A 22023-nucleotide genomic window follows, 5' to 3' on the forward strand; every position below is an offset into this window, starting at 1 on the left:
AGAAAAGGCGAAGAAAGGAAGAAGAATCAACACCTGCCAAGTAGGAAGGTGTTGAGGAAAGAGGGAGGATGGAAATGGCCTTGGGAGACAGGAGGAAGAGACACAGACTAGACAATAATCAGATAAGAGGCAGCCAAGCCCACAGAAGGAAAAGGGGCCTGGGAAGCATCTCAGATGGGACCGTCCCTTGGAGACACGTACTTGCAGACCGAGGTCAGCCTTGTGAGGTAGTCCAGATAGGAAGCAAACCCAGGACTAGAAGCTCTATCTTACTGTAAGATTACTTAACGGAAGCACGTTATCCGCACACAGCTCTTTCTCTCCCTGAACTACTCCATTGTTCAGCACCAACAAGGTCTGTTTATTGAAGCATGAGGATCTGGCGTCTAGAACTGGCTGCCCTTTCCTCTTCCCTCCTCATCCATTTTTCCTTTTGTGCTACGCTTCCTGATTGTAAACCTGCAATTTACTTTAGATCAAAGGGCGGCGGCGGAAATGTCAAAAGGAAATATTGAACGCCATTACAGTAGGATGGAAAATTCTCCATATTTGTGGTAGTAATGCTGTATAAAATCGTGCTGAATTAGCAAATACCAAACTATTGCACCAGAGAAATTCAAGAGCTAATTTCCTGCAAGTCTCTGGTCAAACATTTTCAGCAATACATCAAAACATATAACCATGTTTTTTTGTGTGCTTCTGTTAAAAGAAGCCACACAGAAGGTCCTAAAGTCGTATTTATCCATAGCTGGATAAATATCCAGACTTCTTAAAATCGCCAACGTTGTAAAACACTGTTTTAAAGCAAGTTGGACTTCTTTCAGTTAAAAAAACAAAACAAAACTTCAAATGTTGGGTAGCTTGTTTTTGTTGGGCAACGATCCAATTCAATCGTAAATTAAATTAAAATTCCCACTGGACATAAAGCTAACAATTTCACCGAGGTTCAAGGTTAGACACATGCCATAAGGTATGTTTTTTTTTAATTCATTCACTTTCTATCCTTAAATAAAAAGATCTTTAAAATGTTGGGAAACGGTGCCACTAAAATTCGCTGGTATTGTTTCAGCCTTTTTTGAAAGTCACTGTCATTTAGTTATTTGGATTCTTTTTTTATACAGTGTCTGGCTCTTCAATTGTTGAACGGAGGCTAGGATAAAGTTTTTTAAAGTCTAAACAAACCCAGAGAGTAGAAATGAGAACATCCTGACTCATTTTAGTTCTCTGTATGTCTCTCTCTCTCTGCAATGACAAAAGATGCCCAATTCTTTATACACAACAGATTTTATTTCTTCTGACAAACCTGGGGGGTGGGGGAAACAAGCAACTTTCGATCAAAATGAAGCAAGCTCTCCAATCTAATTGAGGTGGTTGCCCCTACGTTTAGCAGTAAGTGATGAGAACAAGAACAAAATAATTAGCATCACAACACACAAAAAAGAAACCATCACATCTCTGCCAGGATAGATCACACCAACTAATCACACTCAAGGACAAAAAGTTGTTAATTTGTCTTTTTGCATTCAAATTGTCCCAAAGTAAATTGTTTTAGAATCCTATCACCCTTCTCTGGGGGGTAGGGGGGAGAACTGATGAATTAATTCTGGGAAATATAATCAGTATTTCTGAAATTAATTATATTTGCAGACCATCAACTCTTAAGTCCGCTCTATTCGATGCAAAATCACTTGGTAGATACTACGTTGACAACTGAATGACATTGCATGTAGCACTTCGTCATGCAAACAACACGGATGAGGCACCGATGTCATTTGGTGTCACAATGCACAAGGTTTTACTTTCCTACCCTGTGGACATTTGTCTATATACACTGTAAGGAGTATAAATTAATTACAATGTCTTGAATCTGCACAACATGCTAAGCTATGATGGGCACTCCTTTGTTGTGGACTGAGTGTGTTGCACATCTGGCATAAATGGATTTTTTTTAAAAAAAAATAAGGCAGATATGGGATTTGGTCTGCTCCTAAACCCCCTTCCCATCTGGCTGTGCCTTTATGTGCATCAAACTTTCTTGATTCCCCAAATCATACACCCTATAAATGACTATGTGTCCTTGTACAGTACAACTTCTATTTGTTTTTTCTTCTACTCAAAAGTTGGGTAGCAAAGTGGATTAGTTTTTTTCCCCACTTGCACAGAGGTCCCCCACGAGTTCCACCTGGATGTGTAGCTGTCGTGGACACTTTGTAAGCAAGGAGCACATCACAAAGGTGAATAGGGTGTTCAGACAGAGCTGTAACTCTGTCTGAACCTCGGAACTGTAGCAGTGTTCCTTGTTGACCTCAGAATCAGGGGCAGCAGCTCTTGAAGGAACTCAACTGTGATCCATTCATTTGGTCCATCAAGAGTCCCAGCTAGGAGCACCTCACCATCTTATCCATGTTACTTGAGAGTGTAATCAATGTCACCTTCTGGATTGGTGAAAGATCGGTTCTATATTGAACAGATCCGTGTTTGAGAAGCTATCTTCTGCAAAGATCTTCTCCAACCACCCAGGAAGCTGGACCCTCAGATGTCAAACATCTCAGCCTCCTTCTCTTTCCAAAATGAGAAGCTGCGGTCTATATAGCGGCAAATGTCATCGTTGCTAAATTCTCCGAGTTCTGAAACGAGCTGGATCGAGTTCTTCCGACTCTTTAGAGCTGGGACAACAGCTAGCTCGTCTTCAACGGATATGGGCTCTTGGCTGCTACTGATCAAAGACTGAGAGGATTCCTGGTGGGAGAGAATAGGGGGAGAATGTAGAGTTTCGGCCGGGCCATCCACACTGGGTGTGGTCCCATGGTCCACCACCAGATTATCTCTGAAGAACCTCTGCTTGAGGTCCTCAAAGCCATCCAGCCAATCCCGCTTCCCGGTCTCCACTTCCTCCATCACCACTTGGTGAAAGTGGCGGATGAGGTCCCAGCTGTGGCTGCCCAGATGGTCAAACATCTCGTAGCAGAGCAGATGGCGAAACTTGCGCTCCTCGTGGCTCATGTCCATCTCCAGCAGCTGGAAGTAACCCAGCATGAAGAGGTCCAAGGTGAGGCTATTGTAGTCCACCGGTGAGCCATCGACGTGTGGCAAAAAATGTTCGGGCCAGTAGAAAATGTTAATATGGCTCAGGCGGCGTATTTGTCTGGTGGGAACCTGGCTGATGATGCTTCTCCAGTGGGTGAGCAGTTTGCCCACCACTTGACGCTGCTTCATGAAGTACAAGAGCTGGTGGTCCTCGCTGGGTTTTGGCCCTGTGACCGTCAACACAGGCCTGTTGTATACTTGGTGGTCTTCCTCCAAGTTGGGACCTGACATTTCCACCCTTCTCCTTGGCTGAACCTGCCTGCCTGAATCGGTGAAGGTCCACCTCTTCCAGTGCTCCAGGAAAAGGTAGACAATCCGCTCCTTTCTCAGGTCGATGTAGTCTTGGATGCAACTCAGCTCCGTCTGCACCGGGAGGCTCCTCGTCATGTGGTCTGGGCTGAACATGGTGTCTGCGAAAGAGTCCCCTGTGGAGAACGGGCTGGGTCCCTTCTCATACAGGAGAGGTGCATGCGACAGCTGAATAGGGGGTTCCAGACCATCGACAGAGGCCTCCTCGTCTTCTAGGAGAGTGAACGGCTGAAGGTCCACGATGTAGTCTTCTTCCAAAATGGGCTCGCGGCCAAGAGTGAACTGGGTTGTTCCCACTGGCAGGGAACGCTTCCTTCTATACACCCGGTTGGTCGCTTCGCTGATCAGCTGCGCCTGCAGGTGGACCTCATAGTTGGCCTTCAGATTCTTCACCGACACCCCCCACTGCATGATCTCCTTCTCCACCTCCTCCCTGGTGCAGCTGAAGGACTGAGAACGGGCTACGTGGCTTGGGCCATCTTTGAACACGGGTGCTGCTGAAGGGAGCACCTGGCCCTCCTTGCCCTTCTGCGCCAATGCTTCGGAGGTTACCATTTCAGCCAGACTGGTGGCTTTGCCACCCAGCGTGGCCAGTAGGATGGACATGCTTTTCAGGAGAATGGAGATCTTGTTGCACCAACCAGGGAGGTCCTCCGCCTGGCCGTGCATGCACTTGGGGTTGACGGTGAAGTGTTCCTTCGCCAAGGCAGCCGAGACGGGCAACAGCTGCTGCAGTTCCTGTTCCAGCTGTTCCAGTTCGGTCTCGACTTTTTGCACCTTGTGCACGACTTGAAGGTTCTGGATCTGCTTCTCGATACAAAGGATGTCATCTTCGGTCATCAGTTCCCCGAAAGGTCCCAAAATGGCATTGTGGGCATGGGAGTACCGCCAGCCTTCCTGGGGGTAGCAATTCCCAGATCGTAGCTATGCAAGACAAAAAGAAAACACAACCCAGAGGGCAAGGAGGTCCCTCAGGACGGGCCACTACATCGTCATCCGCGTTCTGCACACCCTTCACCTTATATGTCACTTCGTGGTGTAATGAGAACGGAGGGGTTGGCTAAAACCTCCGTGTAATAAGACAAGCCTGCCAGGAGAAGGTGGGTGGAAAACGGGAAGGCTGTATTGGGAGAGAAAGACCGATACTTTTCTGCCCATGCGAGAGGCGTGCAAGAGAATTGTGCAAGGACACCACGTCATTAATGGCCTAATGGCAGGTGCCGCGAGAAGCATTCACACGTTACACCATGAAGCGGTCATGTAAGGCATTTAATTCCTGCAGTATCCGGCAGCAAAGGTGTCAAAAGGAGCTTTTTATTGTTTTAGATGCACAGGTCAAATCGGTAATCTGGTAGGAAAGTTTTTTGAATCGTTGGGGTTCCGTGGCGGACATTTTCGCCACAACAAGCGTTGTGCAGAGAGCTGCTCCCTCACTCGGCCCATAATGCAGGTTAAATGAGTTTCAGAGTTGGTCACACACCAGGTCAATTCACACAGCCATGCAGAGGGCATGCTGGAAGGCCACACTCTCTTCTAGCACTGATGATGTTACCTAGTTGGGTCATGAAACATCTGCAGTAAAACCACCAAGCTCAGAAAACACCAAGGACCCCACAGTCTTTCTCCTTCTCCTTCTCTCCACACCCCCGACTCCCTTCTAGCACTAGTTAGGTCACAAAACATCTGCAAGAAAACCACCAAGCTCAGAGAGCACCAAGGACTCCACAGAACCAGAGACAACTGTGCACTAGAGGATCTTGACTCCATGTGCTCCTGCTGGACAATCTGCTTGCCTTTTAAGATGAGATCAAGGTTTATGTTTTTCTTGGGGGTCCAGACTGAGGTTCCCCTCACACCACACAGAATGAATCAGATGCGAGCTCACGGCATACCACCACACCATGCTGACCGACCGCCCCGTGTCCGGGCATTTACCTTGCGTCTCTGCTCTTCTTCTTCCTGAACCTTCATCTGCAGCTTGCGCAACATCACCTGTCGTTTCCACTCTGGGATGGGTCTCCCCTGCTCGTCATGCGTGGGGATCAGACCCTCCAGGTCCGTGTGGCCGGTTGAGGTCCCGAAGAGTGTCATGGAACCATTGATCTCCGGCTTGGGTGAGCCGGAAGCTCTGGATCCGGAGGCTTCCTCGGGAGTAGACGGGGGTGTTGGCGTCCCCGCAGGGGATGAGGAAGTCGTAGGGAAGTCCACCTTTTGAAAACAAAAGAGATGAGGGTGGGAGATGTCTCCAAAAGACGGAGCTTTTTAGTTTTTATCTTGACAAGTCCTTGACTTACAATGACTTGCTTAGTGACTGAAATTAGGATGGACCCACCGAGGGGGAACTTATGGATTCGAAATTCTGATGGTTGCCCCCTTCCTCAACTGCAGTCATAAGTCTCTTTTTTTAGCGCTGGTGTAACTTTGAACGGTCACTAAATAATCCATCGTAAGGCGAGGACTACTTGCACTCCAGACTCAAGGAAGAAAAATAAAAATAGACTGGATGGAGAGGGACCCGTTTCCCGGGCCTGACTTACGCTGCCTCCAGCTTGGCCACAGCCAGAGAAGACGGTGGTGAACCCCTTGCTTTGGGGGGTGGGCTTCAGACTCTTCCCAGCCTTGATTTCAGCCAGCAGCTCCAAATTATCGCCCGTTGGGGACATCATGTTAAAAGATTTGGTGCCTGTGGGTGGAAAAAACAGTCACTCTCTTCAAGACCGTCGTAACGTCAAACAGTTACTAAACAAACGGTTATAATTTGAGGACTGTCTCTATGTCCCCTTGACAACATTTTCAAAATCTGCTTTTTCAGCAGCCCCAAAGACGTGTTTTCCTAAAACAATAACCCGGAATGTAAAAGTAAGGAAGGTCTGAGCGGTCCGGCTGCGGAACAAGGCAAATTTTAAACCTGGGATCTGCATACATGCAAATCAGAAACCGTGGTCTGCATGGGGCTGATTCAGGATGGGCAGTGAATGTGGAAAAATCAGCCGCAGGGAATGCAAACTTCAAGGCAATTTCCATTCTGCAAAATAGCACTTTCCTTACACACCAGGAGACGGCGAGTTCTAGTTCTGCCTTAGACATGAAAGCCAGCTGAGTGATTTTGAAAGAAAGAAGAAAGAAAGAAAGAAAGAAAGAAAGAAAGAAAAAGAAGAAATTTGAAAAAAAGAAAGAAAGAAAAAGAAAGAAAAACAATTTTTCATGTGACGTTTTGACCAGGGATCTCAAATAAATGTAATTTTTCTGGTTTGGCCAACAGGCTGGGGTTTTTTTGAAAATGAAACTTATAATTTCCTTCATCATCAATCTCTCTGATTTTTGCATATCAAGACAGTTTGGCCAAAAAAAAAGGAGAGAGACAGAGAAAGAGAGAAAGAGAAAAAAAAACCCAGAAAGATGACTCAACTAGTCTAAAAAAACCACAGACATTTTCTCATCTCTCCGTTCCTGGAAACCAGCCGCCCCGAAAAAACAAAATGACAGAAAAACCAAACCTATGGCCGGCCCAAAATCAGCACACAAAATCGAGCCTCATTCTTAGGAGCAGTCTACCTGACCTGCAGAAAGAGGCTGGGCACTGGGCAGAATTTGACCCAGAGGTGCTGCTGCCATAGTCACTTTTTTTTCCCAATAGCTGTGAGTCGAAAGACTACCTGTATTTTTCATGGCCGAATTTGCACCCAGGACCGCCTCTAAGACAGCGTGACGGGAAGGCAAATTTGGAGTGAGGGTCCGAAGGGGAAAAGACTTACTTCCAGTGGAAGAGGAGGACATTCGCTGGCCGGTTGAGGGGGGGGTGTACTCCGCAGGCAGGGGAGGAGGGGGAGGCGGGGAGCAGCCCCCCTCAGGCAGTGGGGGAGGTGGGGGAGGGGCCCCTCCGCTTGGGGTCTTCTCCGCCCCGCTTCCGTTTTGCACTTTCTCGCTGGAGAGAAGCGAAGCCTTGGGAGGGTAAGGGGGCAATGAATAGAAAAGATCAAAAAAAGACACCCCCCCACCCCAAGTGCCTGCAACTCTAAGTCCCATCTCAGTCCTGGGCAAAAGCCCGGCCCTTTCCCAAAGCTGGGATTTCAAGCCGTCTGCTTTTTGTTTTGTTTTAAATTATATCCCGCTATCAGCCTTGCAAGGTAGTCCTGAGCAGAAGCAGGCTCGGAAGTACTAATTCTAATTTTATGGTGAGGTTGGACTGAAAGAAGTCTGAAAAGTCCCTCTCTCTCCCCTCCCCTCTTTACAGCCCAGGAAACTAGGGAGGGTCCCTGCTGGGATGCTTCCCACCCCCCTTTTACTCCTGGGTGGTTCAGCTGCCTCTTATCAGACCGTGGTCTTCTCTGTGTCTCTTCCTCCTGTCTCCCAAGGCCATTCCTACAGGCCATTACAGTATTTCTGCCCCCTCCTCTTTACACCCCAGCAAACTAGGGAGGGTCCCTCCTGAGATGCTTCCCACCCCCCTTTTCCTCCTGGGCGCTCCTCTGCCTCTTATCTGACTCTGGTCTAGTCTGTGTCTCTTCCTCCTGTCTGCCCACCCTTAGCCCCATCTTTCCATGCAGCGCTCAAAACGGATCCCTGCATTCTCACCTCCTCGCTGTGGGCCATCCTGGATGTTCTCCTGCTTTGCTCTGTGCCTCCTCCGCTCTCCAGACGCTTGTAGTAATCCCCCGTGCTCGGCTGCTTGCTGAATCTTCTGGATCGCCTGCTGGAGTCGGTCCGTTGCAGCTGCTGCTGGCAGGTGAGCTGGAAGGATCAGGGTGTTAAATTGGATCCTGGATGCCGAGAGGGAACCCAACCATGGCCGGTTGCCAAGATTTGCATGAAACGACATTTTCTTTTGGACCCATTTTACTGACTGCCATGGAACGAATTATGACCTACCTGGAGGGAACTTACAACGTGGATTCAAAATTCTGATGGCTGCCCCCTTCCTCAACTGCAGTCATGTGACTGCAATTTAGGCATTTGACAGTTCTTTCTTTCTTTCTTTCTTTCTTTCTTTCTTTCTTTCTTTCTCTTTCTTTTTCTTTCTTTCTTTTTCTTTTTCTTTCTTTCTCTTTCTCTTTCTTTCTTTCTTTCTTTCTTTCTTTCTTTTTCTCCTTCCTTCCTTACCCCTTCCTCCCTCCCCCCTCATTCCCATCTCCCTCCTATTTTTCTTCTTAATAATAATAATAATAATAATTCTGCTGTTGCAGGTTCTCCTACCTGGGCAACTGAGCTACGTGCCCGGCTGGTTGCTTTTTCAGCTGCCTTGAAAGCCGCAAGACATCTGACTCCTGTCTATTGCACACCTGAGATAGGTGAGCTGGCGTCTCCGGTTACTGGGACCTTCGAGTCCATTAGCAACACCCTCCATTTCCCCCCCCCCATTGTGACATCACCGGGACGGAAGGACTGATGGCAGCCCCCCGGGATGCCTCGCGTGCGCCTGTCTCTCTGTCTGCCTGTTTGTCTTCATCAAACCGTGGGAAAAATCCCAAAGGATTTGTTTGCAAGAGGGGAATTTTGGACACACACACACCCCTCCCCTATTTGCCCATAAGAAATCTAGGTCCAGAGCCTGGACGAGTCTGGCTTACACGCCCAAGCAAAGTCCAGCTTCACAACTCCGGCGCCAGGCACGGAGACAGCCTTGCGTGAGAAAATCGAAAGGCAAAGTCCGCAGCGGCTTCTTTAAGCCCGGCGTAAAGTATGAAGCTTGGCAAAGTTGCCAACAGGGCTGGACAGACAGAGAGACGCAGGGCTGATTTCTTTTAAAAAACAAACAAACAGAGGAATTTTCCTAGTTTGACAGAATCACAGAGTTGGAAGGTACCTCGGCGGTCATCTAGTCCAACCCTCTGCTCAAGCAGGAGATCCTATATATATCATTCCAGACAAATGGCTGTCCAGTCTGTTCACTTTCATGCAACTCGGTTGGACAACCCCCAACGACATGCAAATCATTTTGGAGCAATCTTTCTCAAACATGGCCACTTGAAAAAAAACAGGGGGGAACCTCAAGTCCCAGAATGCCCCTGGAGCATCTAAGCCCCTCCCAGCCTCCCCGTAAATTTCTTACCTGTTCTTTGAGGGTTTCACTGTCCACGTGCCGAAGGTTATTTTTCGCTTGTACGTAAATCTCGGCGGTGTGAGGCCTTTCGGGGGGGTTTGGGGCCGGGTAGCCAGGGGGTGGGGGGAGAGTCTTGGGGTGGGAGGGGGGAGAAGGGGCCGGGAAATTTGGAGGTGGGGGTAGAGAGGTTTGCCCCCCCGTCTTTGCGGGACCCGGGGCCAGCTCTGGATTTAGCATGTCCATATAGGTCTGCATATCGGTGAGTGCCGTTTCGGGGATCCCTGAAGCGAAAAAGTAAAAAAAAAAAAAAAAAAAAGATTTGATTGATATCCAACTGGTAGAGCAGCTTGCAAATGAAGCCTACCGGTTGGATGACAGGCTGTTGTTTCGAAGGGCGAAGGGCTGCTCTGGCCAGTCTCAAAAGCCCCATCTCCTTCTTTGGGGAAACCCCACCAGGTTTTGTAAAAACTTGGATTTTGTTTTTTTAAGATCTCATTTCTAAAAGGCACTTTGCACATGTTTCTGAGAGCTGGGCTTGAGAAGAAGCGCAACTTATTTGGCTGACTTCACAGAATGAGGCACGTTGCTTTTCGGTTTAATGAATGTTGCTTTAAGAGTCGCTGGGCCATGACTCATAAAACCAGGCCAATTTTTTCCCAGACAGGAGCCTCTAGCTGCACTACAACACCCCTCATTCCCAGCCTGCACTAGGAGAGCACCAGGGGTCAGGGAACCTTCATGTGTACCGAGAATGGACTGTCAGTAATGCAGACTGGTCCTAAAAAGCTCTTCCTGCTTGTAATTTTCCAAGATACTTTGCAAAATCGATTTATGTCCCAGTGAATCATCACGGTATGCTCTGCAAGTGACATCGGTTGTGTCAGCCATCAGATCTTGAGGGCTGAGCAAATGAAGGGGCTCCCTGATGATTGCTTACGTGGCCCTGTGTAATTCCTCTTCTCTCCTGTGCTGGACTGACTCGAGTGCGAGGAATCGTAGTTGGAGAAGATGCTGCTCGGGGACCCCATGTCGAAGTGGGTCTGGGGGGCCGAGACGGTGGTGTGGGGTGAGGAGAGGCCAGAATCCGGCTGTTTGAGTTCCGTGTCGGCTGAGGGGTCTCGGGACAGCACCCGGTGCTCCACGCTCTACGGGAAACAAAGCGTTCAGGGACCCATCAGGAAGCAGGATGTGGCTTCACTCGAACCCAGAACCCCCAAGGAAAGGATTTTTAACTCAATCTGGATTTTCCACCCCAAAATTGTTGGGATAGGCAGACCTGCCTTCGGTTGGAGAAATCAGGATTTTCCTTCAAAGAATCTTTTCCAATAAATTTTTCCTGCTCAGGCTGGAGACCTAGAGCATTTCAATCAATCAATCAATCAATCAGAATAGAGCTGGAAGGGACCCTGGAGGTTTTCTAGTCCAACCCCCTGCTCAAGCAGCAGATCCTAGACCATTTCAATCAATCAATCAATCCATGAATCAATCAATCAGAATGAGAGTTGGAAGGGACCTTAGAGGTCTTCTAGTCCAGCCCTAGACCATTCCAGACAATTGGCTGTCCAGTCTCTTCTTGAAGACCTCCAGGGATGAAGCGCCCACAACTTCTGGAGGGAAGCCAGGTTCACTTCCGGGTTTAAAGCACAGAGGGGAGACAGGTGCCTATGAAAGTGCCACCTCAGTCCCCCAGCTGTAGCTTTAGATGGCTCCCCCTTAAAAGTGCACCCCCTTACCCACCCACCCACCTATCCAGGGACCCCTCTTACGTTGCCCATGATGCTGGGGGGGAAAAAGGGGGGGTTCTCTCCTTCCGTCGCAGCCAAAGCTCAAACCAGCATCCAGCATAAAATAACAGGCTTCTTTTGTTCCCTGGGGGCTGCGCGACATCACAGCCGCCCTGGCAGGATTTACACCCGGTGCCCTGGGTAACCGGCAGCTGGTGAATTCCCCCTGGCATTGGGGAGCTTTTGAAAAAGCCAACTTTTTTTTCTCCCCATTCTGAACAAACATGCTGGAAACAAGTGAAAAATGGGAGGATTCGGATTGCCAGCCGCCCTGGGAATTGGCCAGAGAAAACCAAATTAATCCCGTGCAGAAATGATCTCAAAAGTGGGGTATTTTTTCCTTTTCTTTTTCTTTTAAAAGGACAGTATGAGGAAGAAAAGGAAGACGTTTCGTATCTTATCCAAGGAGCTTCATCAGTTCTACAGGTGAGACAGTTTAGGAACGATGCTGTAACTCTGAACAGTCACTAAACAAAGTCATAAGTCAAGGACTGCCTGTGTTTAGGGGTTGCACGGAAGGAAGCAACGGGGTGATGGACGTGGCACGTACCACGAGGTCATTGTACGTGACCAGCGCATCGGTGGCTTTCGCCCAGCTTCTGCGGAAGACCGGTGTTTTTTTTAAATTGTGGCGATAATTATTTTTCTGGAGTTGTTTAAGGCGAGAGGAGAGGAGGAAAAAGCCAAAACGAAAGCAAAGGAAAAAATAATAACAGCAGCAACGGAAAATAAATGGGAATAAAAAAATAAAAAAAAATAACCAAAACATGAAAAAATAGAATTGAAATAAAATGGGCATGAGCAAAAGGAGGGAGTGGAAAAGAATAGCAAAAAGAAGGGGAAAAATAGGGTAATAAGAGGAGAAAGTAAATAAATGATGGAGATAAGAAAGAAGTTTTTTTAAAAAAAAAAACAACAGGGAACGGAATAAACAAAAGAGGAGAAAAAACAAAGAGCCAGGACAGAACACAAATGGAAAACAAAAAAGAGGGGGAAAGAAAAGAAAGGGAAGAAATGAAAGAACAGAAATGTTAACAATCGGTGCCAACAAAGAAATGGAAGATAGTTAAAAAGAAATAAAAAAAAACAAAAAGATTAAAAAGCAATGCAATCAAACCAAAATGAAAACAGAAAAAATAATACAATAATATAAATAGCATCAATCTATCTATCCGTTTGTCTATCTCTCTGATAGATAGATAGATAGATAGATAGATAGATATAGATTGATTGATCGATCAATCGATAGAGATAGATAGATGATAGAGATAGATAATAGATAGATATAGATAAATGATAGAGATAGATAGATAGATAGATAGATAGATAGATAGATAGATAGATAGACAGACCTGTGTTCCTCCCAGCCCCTTTCCCCTCCCCCCACCCTCCTCCCCCCACGAATCTGTACCATGTTTTCCACTGTCCGCAGGTACTTGGCGCACTGCAAGTGGCCGTTGTAATCAGCAAGATCTGCGGCCGTATAGCCGTCCTGGTCACGCTGGCTGAGGTCGACGCCGTTCACCACGAGGATCTGACAGCACTGTGTGTGGGGGAGGGGAGGAGAAGAAGACAAGGGTGAGCACAGGGGCGACTGGGGATTGGACTAGATGACCTCTATGATCCCATTCAATCCTTCTAGCCTCCTAAATTTCAATTTGGATCCCTCTGCTGGGCAGTGGGCTGGACTAGATGGCCTCTGGGGAATCCTTCCTGACCCGTCTCTATTTCTCCCACACCCGAGGCCAGGTAGAAAAAAGAGCGACTCGCCAGAGCCATCTCCCCTGAGCTAAACCAAACCCTTCCCAGCCCCGCAGCGGCCTCCAATTCTCCCTCGGAGGGAAAGTGCACCAAGAGGTGACCCTTTCCCCAGCCGATTCTCTCACCTCCAGCTCCCCGTTCTCTGCGGCGTCGTGCAGGGGGGTGCTTCCCCACTTGTCCACCGCAATCTCCCCTCCGTGTAAGAGCAGCCAACTCAGGACTTTGGCATGGCCCCGGCTGGCCGCGAAATGCATCGGCGTGGCCCCCTCCTCATCTTGCTCCGACAGGTTGACATCTGTGAAGCTCATCTAAGCGCCGAGCAGGAAAAAAAAATCAATAATCAGTGCCGTTATAACGGTCACTAAATGAGCCGAGGACCACCTCTATGTGTATGTGAATTCTACGTAGCCAGGCCCAGCCGACGTCCCCTTCCTCACCAGCCACACAATGACAGTGTTGTGGCCCATCTGAGCCGCGGCGTGGAGGGGCGTCATCCCGTCGTTGGCGCGTAGGTGAGGGTCAGCCCCGCCCTCCTTGACCAGGTACTGGACAATCTCCAAGTGACCCTCTTGGCAGGCTAAATAAAGGGGGGTGGCACCGTTCTTGGTTTGGGCGTTGACCGAACTGGAAGAAAAATAAAATAAAAAACACACACAGATTTTTCAAAGATCAAACCATCAAGTTTGCTCTTTTTAAAAGCGATCAAATTCCAGCTCTTTTCTGATTGGTAATTGATCATTGATCATTGATAAATAGAAAAGAAAAGAGTAGAATATAGAATAGAATAGAATAGAATAGAATAGAATAGAATAGAATAGAATAGAATAGAATAGAATAGAATAACAGAGTGGGTATTTTTTTAACCCTGAAAATCCACATTTGCACCTCTGCAAATTTCGATTCTCTTGTTCAGAAACGCCCAATTAAAAACCTGTTTAATATTTCAAAAAGGCAACGTAAGAAAAACTCAGCTGGGCTGTTTAATAATTGATTGACATGTCTTGGAGATGCCGGGGGTTTTTTTTGCAACCCTATTCTCTTTCCATCCACTTCTGAATGTGAGTTTGTTTTTTCTTCTCTGTAAACAAACTCACAAACCCTGGACCGACAATTGTTTGTGTCTTAAGCAGTGCAAACTCTCCTGAGACACGCGAATGTCATAAATACGAACTCATTCAACGTGGTTTTTTTTAAAAAAAACATTTAATTCTGGAGCAATCCAAACCGTGAGATCGTGCCATTTTTCAAATCAGCTCATTTAATTGCCCTATAGGGACTGCTATCCTGCAGAAAGCCACTAGGGGGGCGACAAAGCGCATGGGAAAATATCAAGACCTGTTGCCCCCTAGTGGCGATCAGGAGGATAGCAACCCAGATACAGACCCCAGAAAGGGTCTGTATCTGGGTTGCTATTATTATTATTGTTAATAATTATTATTAATTAAATTTATCAGTGGCCCACCTTGTTTTGAAGCAACTCTTGGCTTATGTATAGACCTCAACTTACAACTATTCATTTAGTGAGCATTCGTATTTACAACAGCACTTTAAAAAGCAACTTGGGACCGTTTTTCACCCTTATGACCGTCACAGCATCCCCCGTGGTCAGATGCTTGGCAACTGACTTGTATTTATGACGGTTGCAGCGTTCGGTGCCTGCGTGAAAGGTCATAAAATGGGGAAAAACTGACTTAGCAGTTGTCCCGCTTAAAAAATGAAAAGTTTGGGCATAACTCGCGGAATGCAAAGCTTCTTCAAGGTGATTTTGCCCTTCGCTGTCCAGGCCAAAGGGGTGGGCGTTCCAGCTTTGGGGGAGAGACCCCACCCCAGCCCAGGAAGCTGCAAAGACACTGATAAGGCCTATCTGTGCTGCAGGGACAGACAGCCGGGCATAGCGTAGAGAGGCGGGCGTGGTCGTAAATCAGACCGCTCAAGGCAGCTTCTATTGTGCCAGGCTGCAGATTAGCTACAGGGAAGGCACAAAAAAGACCAGTGATAAAAAAACAGGCAGGGACAATGGAACACCTGGTGGTCTCTCTTCCCCCGCCTCCACCTCCCTGACTGGTCCTGCCTGGCCGAATTTTGTGAATTTTAGCCCCAAAATAAAAGATTAAGTGAAGGATGTAGCCACCAGGCCAGGTGTTGTGGTCCAGAATGCTGAGAGTGGTAAGGGGCGTCTCGGAGGTCATCTAGTCCAACCCCAAACCCAGGGCACGCTAAAGCGCAGGATGATGTGAGGCTAGGAAGGGATCGTGAAGGTCATCCAGCCTAGCCCCCTGCTTTATATAGAGAACCAAAATAAAGCCCTGCTATTCTATTCTATTCTATTCTATTGGAGAGAGTTGAAAGACCTCTCTTTAAATTAATAGAATAAACCAATAAGCGAAGGCTGAGTTAGCTAAACCCTCCTTGTGTAAACCATCATCCATGTTTCTTGGCAACCTCGGGGGATCCGGTTGCAACAACCGGTAACGGAGACTGGGATCAAGTTGTCGCGGGGGGGGGGGCGTGTACGATGAAAGATCGTTCCTGCCTGGCTGTAAATAATTCATGTTGTTTCTTAACTAAGACAGGCAAACATCAGAAGGACGGAGTCTTGCTGGTTTATCGTCATGAAAAGCAAACTGAGCAATTCAGAAATTCAAACTCCCAGCCTGATTTATTCAAGGCTTGAAGCCTCTGCATAAATGGGGTTGTCGGGATGGGGGTGCTGAGACTCTGGAAAGGGTGCAGAGAAGAGCAACAAAGAGGATTAAGGGGTTCTGGAGCATAAAATACACGAAAACGGTTGCAGGAATTGGGGATGTCTAGTTTAATGAAAAGAAGGACGAAGGGGAACGTGATAGCGGTAAAGGTAGTCCTCAAATTACCAGCACAGTTGAGCCCCAAATTTGTGTCTGCTGTTTAACACTTGTTAAAAGGCGTTCTGCCCCATTTTACGGCCTTTCGTAAACGGTCGTTAAGTCAAGGGCTACCTATTTATTTATTTATTTGTGAAATAGTATTTCTTTGAGGTACGAACACGGGATAAGCGAACCAACGTAGCCTTGATCTCTCTCCCAAACTGGCCAATATCAAAACCGAGGTAGTTTTAAACAGGGAGAGAATGGCGTGCAAATAACTTCGCTAATCCTATCAAGGTCTTACAAATTCCTGCTGGACTTTGAATGGCGCTGGACGTAATTCTCAGATCTCTACAAGAGAGAGAGAGAGAGAGAGAGAGGATATTTCGATGAAAGAGGAGAAACTTTTTTTGCTGCTTAATGTCCTTAGAAATCTTGCAATAAACTCAAAGACCTGTTGGGCAGGAGGTTGGACTAGATGACCTACAAGGTCCCTTTCAACTATTCTGTTCTAGTCTAGTCTATTATTTCTATTTCTATTTTCTATTCTATTCTATTTTCTATTCTATTCTATTTTTATTATTGTTATTATTATTATTGTTATCATCTCTATTCATTATGACTTATGACCATGGAGGTCATCTAGTCCAACCCCCTGCTCCGGCAGGAAACCTTGTACCATTTCAGACAAATGACTGTCCAGTCTCTTCTTAAAAACCTTTTGCTTTTAGTTAGCGAAAAATGACAAAACATTTCCAGAAAAGCTGCTTAGCATTTTTTTTTTTTTCAGGGGTGGGTTGGGGAGGGGAAGCTAGTTTTAAAAGCCAGGCCAAAATTCTGATTTTTTTTTAATTTTTTTTTTTTTTTTTAGAGACTTGGCTTCCCACCTATCCGTAAAGAGCGAAAAACAGACCATCGTCTTGAAAACAATTCTGCAAATTGAGGCCTCGCTTAAATAGTACGTGTCCATTTGGGGCTAACTGGACTTTCCACGTTGTAAAGGCTTGAAAGACCCCCCCCCCTTTCTAAGCTGGTTTCTGGCTGGCAGTAATAACGTAACTGGCAGATTTTTAATTACCCCTCCAAGCCTTTCCAAAGGCTATTTGTGGTTGAGCCACACTTACTTGGCGTGGGAAATGAGATTAAAAACCCTTTAATCTCCCACGTCCTGTACTGTACAGTTCCAAAGCATCCCGCTGACCTATTTTGACAGGCGGGGTGATTTCATATTAGCAGCTCCTTTGGCTGGAGTTTAACTCTAAGTAAGGCACTTCAGCAGAGGCTGGAAAAGCTATGGTGGTGTTCTTTTTTTTTTTTCCTGGGCAGGGGGTTGGGCTAGGTGACCTCTAAGGTCCCTTCCCGCGCTTGCATTCCGCTTTGAGTTGGGTGGCTGAACAGAGGGTGGGCTTGGATTTGGGGTTTTCAAAGGTGTGGCAAAGGGTTGTAAAGGCATTCCCTCTCTTTTAACTCACATATGTAAACATGAAGGCAGACGGCAGGCAAGAGGGAGGGAGGGAGGGAAGGAAAAAAGAAAGAAAGAAAGAAAGAAAGAAAGAAAGAAAGAAAGAAAGAAAGAAAGAAAGAAGGAGGGGAATGAAGGAAAGCAGAGAGAGGGGAAAGAAGGATGGATAAGAAAGAAGGAAGGAAGGAAGGAAGGGTTATCAACCTGCCTCTCTTAAGCCACCCACATGGCTGTTTATGGGCCAGCTTGCACATCCTTCCAACATGGCTAAAGGGCCAGTGAACACACCTCCACCCTATCAGGAAAACAGGTGCTCAGATTTGTCACTCTCCACCCACGGAGAAAAGGCATCAATCTCCACCCACTCCCCCTCCTGGCCTCCCCCTCCCCAACTGCCCTCCCCCTCCTTCCTTCCCTGCCACCCAAATTTTGGCTGCTCTCCCCATCCCAAAAGCCTTTCAGCCCTGCCTGGCGCCCAATCCCTTTATACAACCTCGGGGGAGACAAAGGCCGCTGTGTTATCAGCTTTTTGCAAAGCCACATGGGCTATATTTCCACTCCAAAGCCCCCCCTCCCCTGCCATAAAGCTGTCACAGAAGCAGAAAACAAGCTGGACAAACGGGAGCCAATTCTAGCAACAGACAAACCAGGATGCTGGCCAAACCATCTTGGTTGCTCTTCTCTGCAACTTTTCTAGAGTCTCAACACCTTTTTGACATTGTGGTGACCAAAACGGGATGCCATATTCTAAGTGTGGCCTCACCAAGGCCTTGTAAAGCGGTATTAACACTTCACCTGATCTTGATTATGTCCTTCTGTTCATGCAGTCCAACACTGTGTTGGCCTTTTTGGCTGCTGCTGCACACGACTGGCTCCTATTTAAGGGATTGTCTACCAGGACTCCAAGATCCATCTCACAGTTGCTACTATTGAGCCAGGTACCACCTATCCCATACCTGTGCATTTGGTTTTTCCTGCCTAAGTGTAAAAAACTTTTCTCACCAGTGATTTGACAGATTTGAACAAGCCCATCAGTGTTAGGAAACCAAGGCAAAAACCATCACTGATAGGAGATGAGTAAAACAAAATATAAAACAAAATAAAAATAAGTAAATAAATATAGATAGTCTCCACTTGCAACAGTTCCTTTAGTGACCGTTCAAAGTTACAAGGGCACTGCAAAAAAGTTTTTCACACTTAACGACCATCGCAGCATCACGTGACCAAAATTCAGACGCTTGGCAACTGACTCGTACTTACGACGGTCACAGTGTCCTGGCATCCCCTTTTCCGACCTTCCAACAAGCATAATCCGTAGGGAAGCCAGATTCACCTAAACAACCATGTCACTCGCTTAATAACAGCAGCGATTCGCTTAACAACCATCACAAGAAAGGTCGCAAAATGGTGCCAAGCTCACTTAATGACGGAAATGTTGGAATCCACAGCAGTCATATGTCAAGGACCATCTTTCATGGTTTCCTTGCTTATTAACTGATGGGCTCAGCTGTGCTCGTAAGTTGAGGTCTACCCGTAATGATTTACTTCTTAACAACTGTTGTTGAAAAACACACACACACGCACGCACGCTCGATGCTGCATTGGGAAAAATAACACCGACACAGCGAGGTTGTCTCTTACCCGGGAGAGTGTCCGAGGATCAGGTGCAGAGAAGGGAAATCTCCTTTTGTGGCAGCATAGTGGATGGGCAAGGCGCCCGTCTCGGTGGGCACCAGGGGGTCGCAGCCCCCGAAATGCAGGAGCCACTCGGTGACATCACGGTGGCCGAAGCGGGCGGCTAGGTGCAAGACGGTGGCGCCCGAATTATCCATGTCCTGCAAAAACACACATCCTGAGTGTCAAAAACGCAATGCAAAATGCTGGCACTTCAAAGGAGGCGGTTTGGCAAAGTGGGTGTCACAGAGGGCATCCAAAAGAGCCAAGGAAGGATATTTCGGCCCGTAAACCCAATAGGGGTAGTCCTCAATTTACAACAGGGACTCAGGGCAGTTTTTTTCACACTTAGGAGCATTGCGGGTCATGTGATCCAAATTCAAATGCTTGGAAACTGACATGGACCGATGACGGTTGCAGTGGCTTGAGGTCACGTGATCCCTTTTTGCCACCTCCTGATCAGCAAAGTCAAAATGGGGAAGCCGGATTTACTTAACAACCGTGTGACTAATTTAACAATCGCAGTGATTCACTTAACGGTGGAAAGGAAGGTCGTAAAATGGGGCCAAACTTGCTTAACAAATGTCTCGATTTGCCACAGAAATTTTGTGGTCATAAAAAATACTTCTTTTTTGCAGCAGACTTGGTTGTTTTCGCCATCAAACGCTCTGTGGAATGCTTAAACGTTTATCCATTAGTGCTATTTGCAAGTGATCATTTGTGGTTTTTTTTATAGATTGCCGCTTTGTCCGTTGGAAGGTTGTGTTCACACAAGGCGCTAAACCCAGGTTAGCAAGAAGCAAGCCCCGGGTTCACAGCAAACAGCTTCACACCGTTTTGTGAGTCATACAAAACGGGACTGGCTGGGTTGTCCCTACCAATTTGCACCCAATTATTCAACCTCACACAGAGTGTTGTGTGAATGGAAGCAATTGAAACAAACTTGTCTCTTCTCTATCGACACGCAGGCAAAAAAGCTCGGTTTGCACCACGGTGAAGCCATGGCTAGATTTCACCACAAGCTGGACTACAAAGGGCCCAATGGAGAGGCTGCACTAGATGACCTCTAATGGTTAGTGTTAGCTGGACAGAGGGGGGAAGCCATGAAGAAACCCCCTCTTTGGGTCCCCAACAGACTCAAGAGCCCGAGGCGTGATCCCCTGCGATCCTGCCTCTTCACCTCACTGCCTGCCCTCTGCACGACCTCAGAGGCTCACCTGAGCAGGGCTGATCAGCTCCCGCAGGCACCGCAGGTGGCCAGAGGGGGAACCGAGAAACAGACACCCCACTTCCTCTCTTGGGGTCCCCAACAGCCTGAAGCGCCCGCGCCGCCTTCTCCCCCGCCCCCGCGATCCTGCCTCCTCGCCCGCCCTCTGCCCATGCTCAGAGGCTCACCTGGACGCGGCAGCCGCCGGGGCCGAGCAGCCACTGCAGGCAGGCCAGGTGGCCCGTGGCGGCGGCATCGTGGGCCGGGGTGGCCCCGTTGCGCGCCCGGTCCTGCGCGCCTAGCGCGGCATCCTCCACCAGGTAGCGCAAGCAGCGCAGCTTCCCGGCGCGGGCGGCGTGGTGCACCGGCGAGGCGCCCAGAGGGTCCCGGAGGGCGTCGGGGGGCAGCAGCGGGACCCCCCGATCGGCGGGAGGAGGCAGCAGCGCCCTCAGCGCCTCCAGGTCGCCCTGGCGAGCCGCTAGCAGGGCGCGCTCCCCGGCCATAGCGCTCTCCTGGCGCCCGGCCGGCTCTGCCGGAGGCTCGGGCGGAGGGAGGGGAGGGGGGCTATGGCCCCGCCCCCTAGAGGGAGGCCACGCCCCTCCTTGGTCGCGGGAGGGGGGTTCTCCCACCCCGCCCCCCTCCTCCTCCTTTATGCCTTCTCCGACTTGCGCAACCTCCGGGAGCTGACCTTCAGCACCTGGGTGGCCCAACCTCTGAGCATGTACAGAGTGCTTAATTTAATTTAATTTTAAATCTAAAATCTTGTATTATTTTATCTTTTATATAGTTTTATATTTTATATCTTCTTTTATTATTTCATTTCATGCCATTATTTTATCTTGTTAATACTTTATCCATTTTATCTAATATGACACAGGCTGTCTGTCCCTCGCGGGCTTAAAAGCTGCTGCTATCTAGTCATCCCTCCTTCTGGCTGGGGAATTCAGGGGGTTGAAGTCCACCCTTCTCCGAGTTTGCCAAGTTTGGGAAACCCGCAACTGGAGCGAGGTCTCCCCAAAGGGTACAAGATCCAGACTGAAATTTCTGCAGAAGATCCGGTAAGGTGATCTATTAGGGAAGCTTCAATACTCCGTTTGGGCCACACGGTGGCGCTAAAAGCAGCCACGCTCAGCAGAAGTTCTGCTTCTTCCGTTATTTTGCAATTCTAAAACGTTTGAGAGATACGCCCCCCCCTCCTTCCAAATTGGGTGGGTGGGAGCTGTTAAGAAGCGGGGGAGGGGGTGTGCAAAAATCAGGTAGGGCCTAGGAAATAAACCCAAAGAACAGTTAAATATCTGCGCCCACCTCTTAAGACGCCCAAATTAGAGGCTGCCCCCAAGACAGTTCCCAACCATAGTTCATAGACTCATTAAAGTGGAAGGCACCTTGGAGGTCTTCTAGTCCAACCCCCTGCTCAAGCAAGAGACCTTCAATCATTCTGGAGTGTCCAGTCTCTTCTTAAAAACCTCCACCCACAACTTCTGGAGGCAACCGATTAATTTTTCTTACTGTCTGGAAATTTCTCCATAGTTCTAGGTTGCTTCTCTCCTTAATAAGTTTCCACCTGTTGTTTTTTAACCTGTCCTCGGGTGCTTTGGAGGTGGACCCCCCCTCTTTTCTGTGGCAGCCCCTCAAATATTGGCAGATGCCACCATGTCACCCTAGTCCTTGTCTAAACATACCCAATTCCTGCAACCGTTCTTCATACGGTTTGGCCTCCATACCCCTAACCCTCTTTGTCGATAGAGGCTGGCAGTCATCTGCATTTTTCCTTATCCCCTCCCCTCCGGCAGCTGTGCCCACCCCTGTGCCCACCGTCCCTTTGTGCAAACGGCCGTTAGAGGAACAAAAGGCCT

General features: G+C 48.0%; 1 protein-coding gene and 2 long non-coding RNA genes across 9 annotated transcripts in view; 2 read left to right on the forward strand and 1 right to left on the reverse strand.

The window, feature by feature from the left end:
* Positions 1–20794, reverse strand: part of ESPN (espin) — a 22746-nt gene extending 1952 nt beyond the window's left edge. Inside the window, exons 1-13 of one of the 7 annotated variants that reach the window (XM_039367199.1) lie at positions 20356–20794; positions 18928–19121; positions 13419–13605; positions 13107–13289; positions 12632–12763; positions 11771–11866; positions 10374–10581; positions 9446–9717; positions 7972–8127; positions 7152–7338; positions 5934–6079; positions 5332–5604; positions 4–4320 (exon numbers count right to left, since the gene is read on the reverse strand). In XM_039367199.1, coding sequence (XP_039223133.1) covers positions 2533–4320; positions 5332–5604; positions 5934–6079; positions 7152–7338; positions 7972–8127; positions 9446–9717; positions 10374–10581; positions 11771–11866; positions 12632–12763; positions 13107–13289; positions 13419–13605; positions 18928–19121; positions 20356–20670 — 4137 coding nt within the window. In that variant the 5' untranslated portion in view covers positions 20671–20794 and the 3' untranslated portion in view covers positions 4–2532. The other 6 variants (XM_039367201.1, XM_039367200.1, XM_039367205.1 and 3 more) reach the window with 6 other exon arrangements.
* On the forward strand, positions 11582–17301 carry LOC120318983. The gene is made up of 3 exons (XR_005559633.1): positions 11582–11646; positions 12653–12798; positions 16696–17301. It is a non-coding gene; the product is annotated as an uncharacterized LOC120318983 (long non-coding RNA).
* Positions 18182–21381, forward strand: LOC120318982. The gene is made up of 4 exons (XR_005559632.1): positions 18182–18224; positions 19697–19748; positions 19929–20032; positions 21045–21381. It is a non-coding gene; the product is annotated as an uncharacterized LOC120318982 (long non-coding RNA).
* Positions 21382–22023: the final 642 nt, after the last annotated feature.

This window comes from Crotalus tigris, unplaced genomic scaffold (genome assembly GCF_016545835.1).
Source record: "Crotalus tigris isolate CLP2741 ecotype Arizona unplaced genomic scaffold, ASM1654583v1 scf7180000020588.15403103151:6194809, whole genome shotgun sequence".
In the NCBI taxonomy this organism is placed as follows: Eukaryota; Metazoa; Chordata; class Lepidosauria; order Squamata; family Viperidae; genus Crotalus; species Crotalus tigris.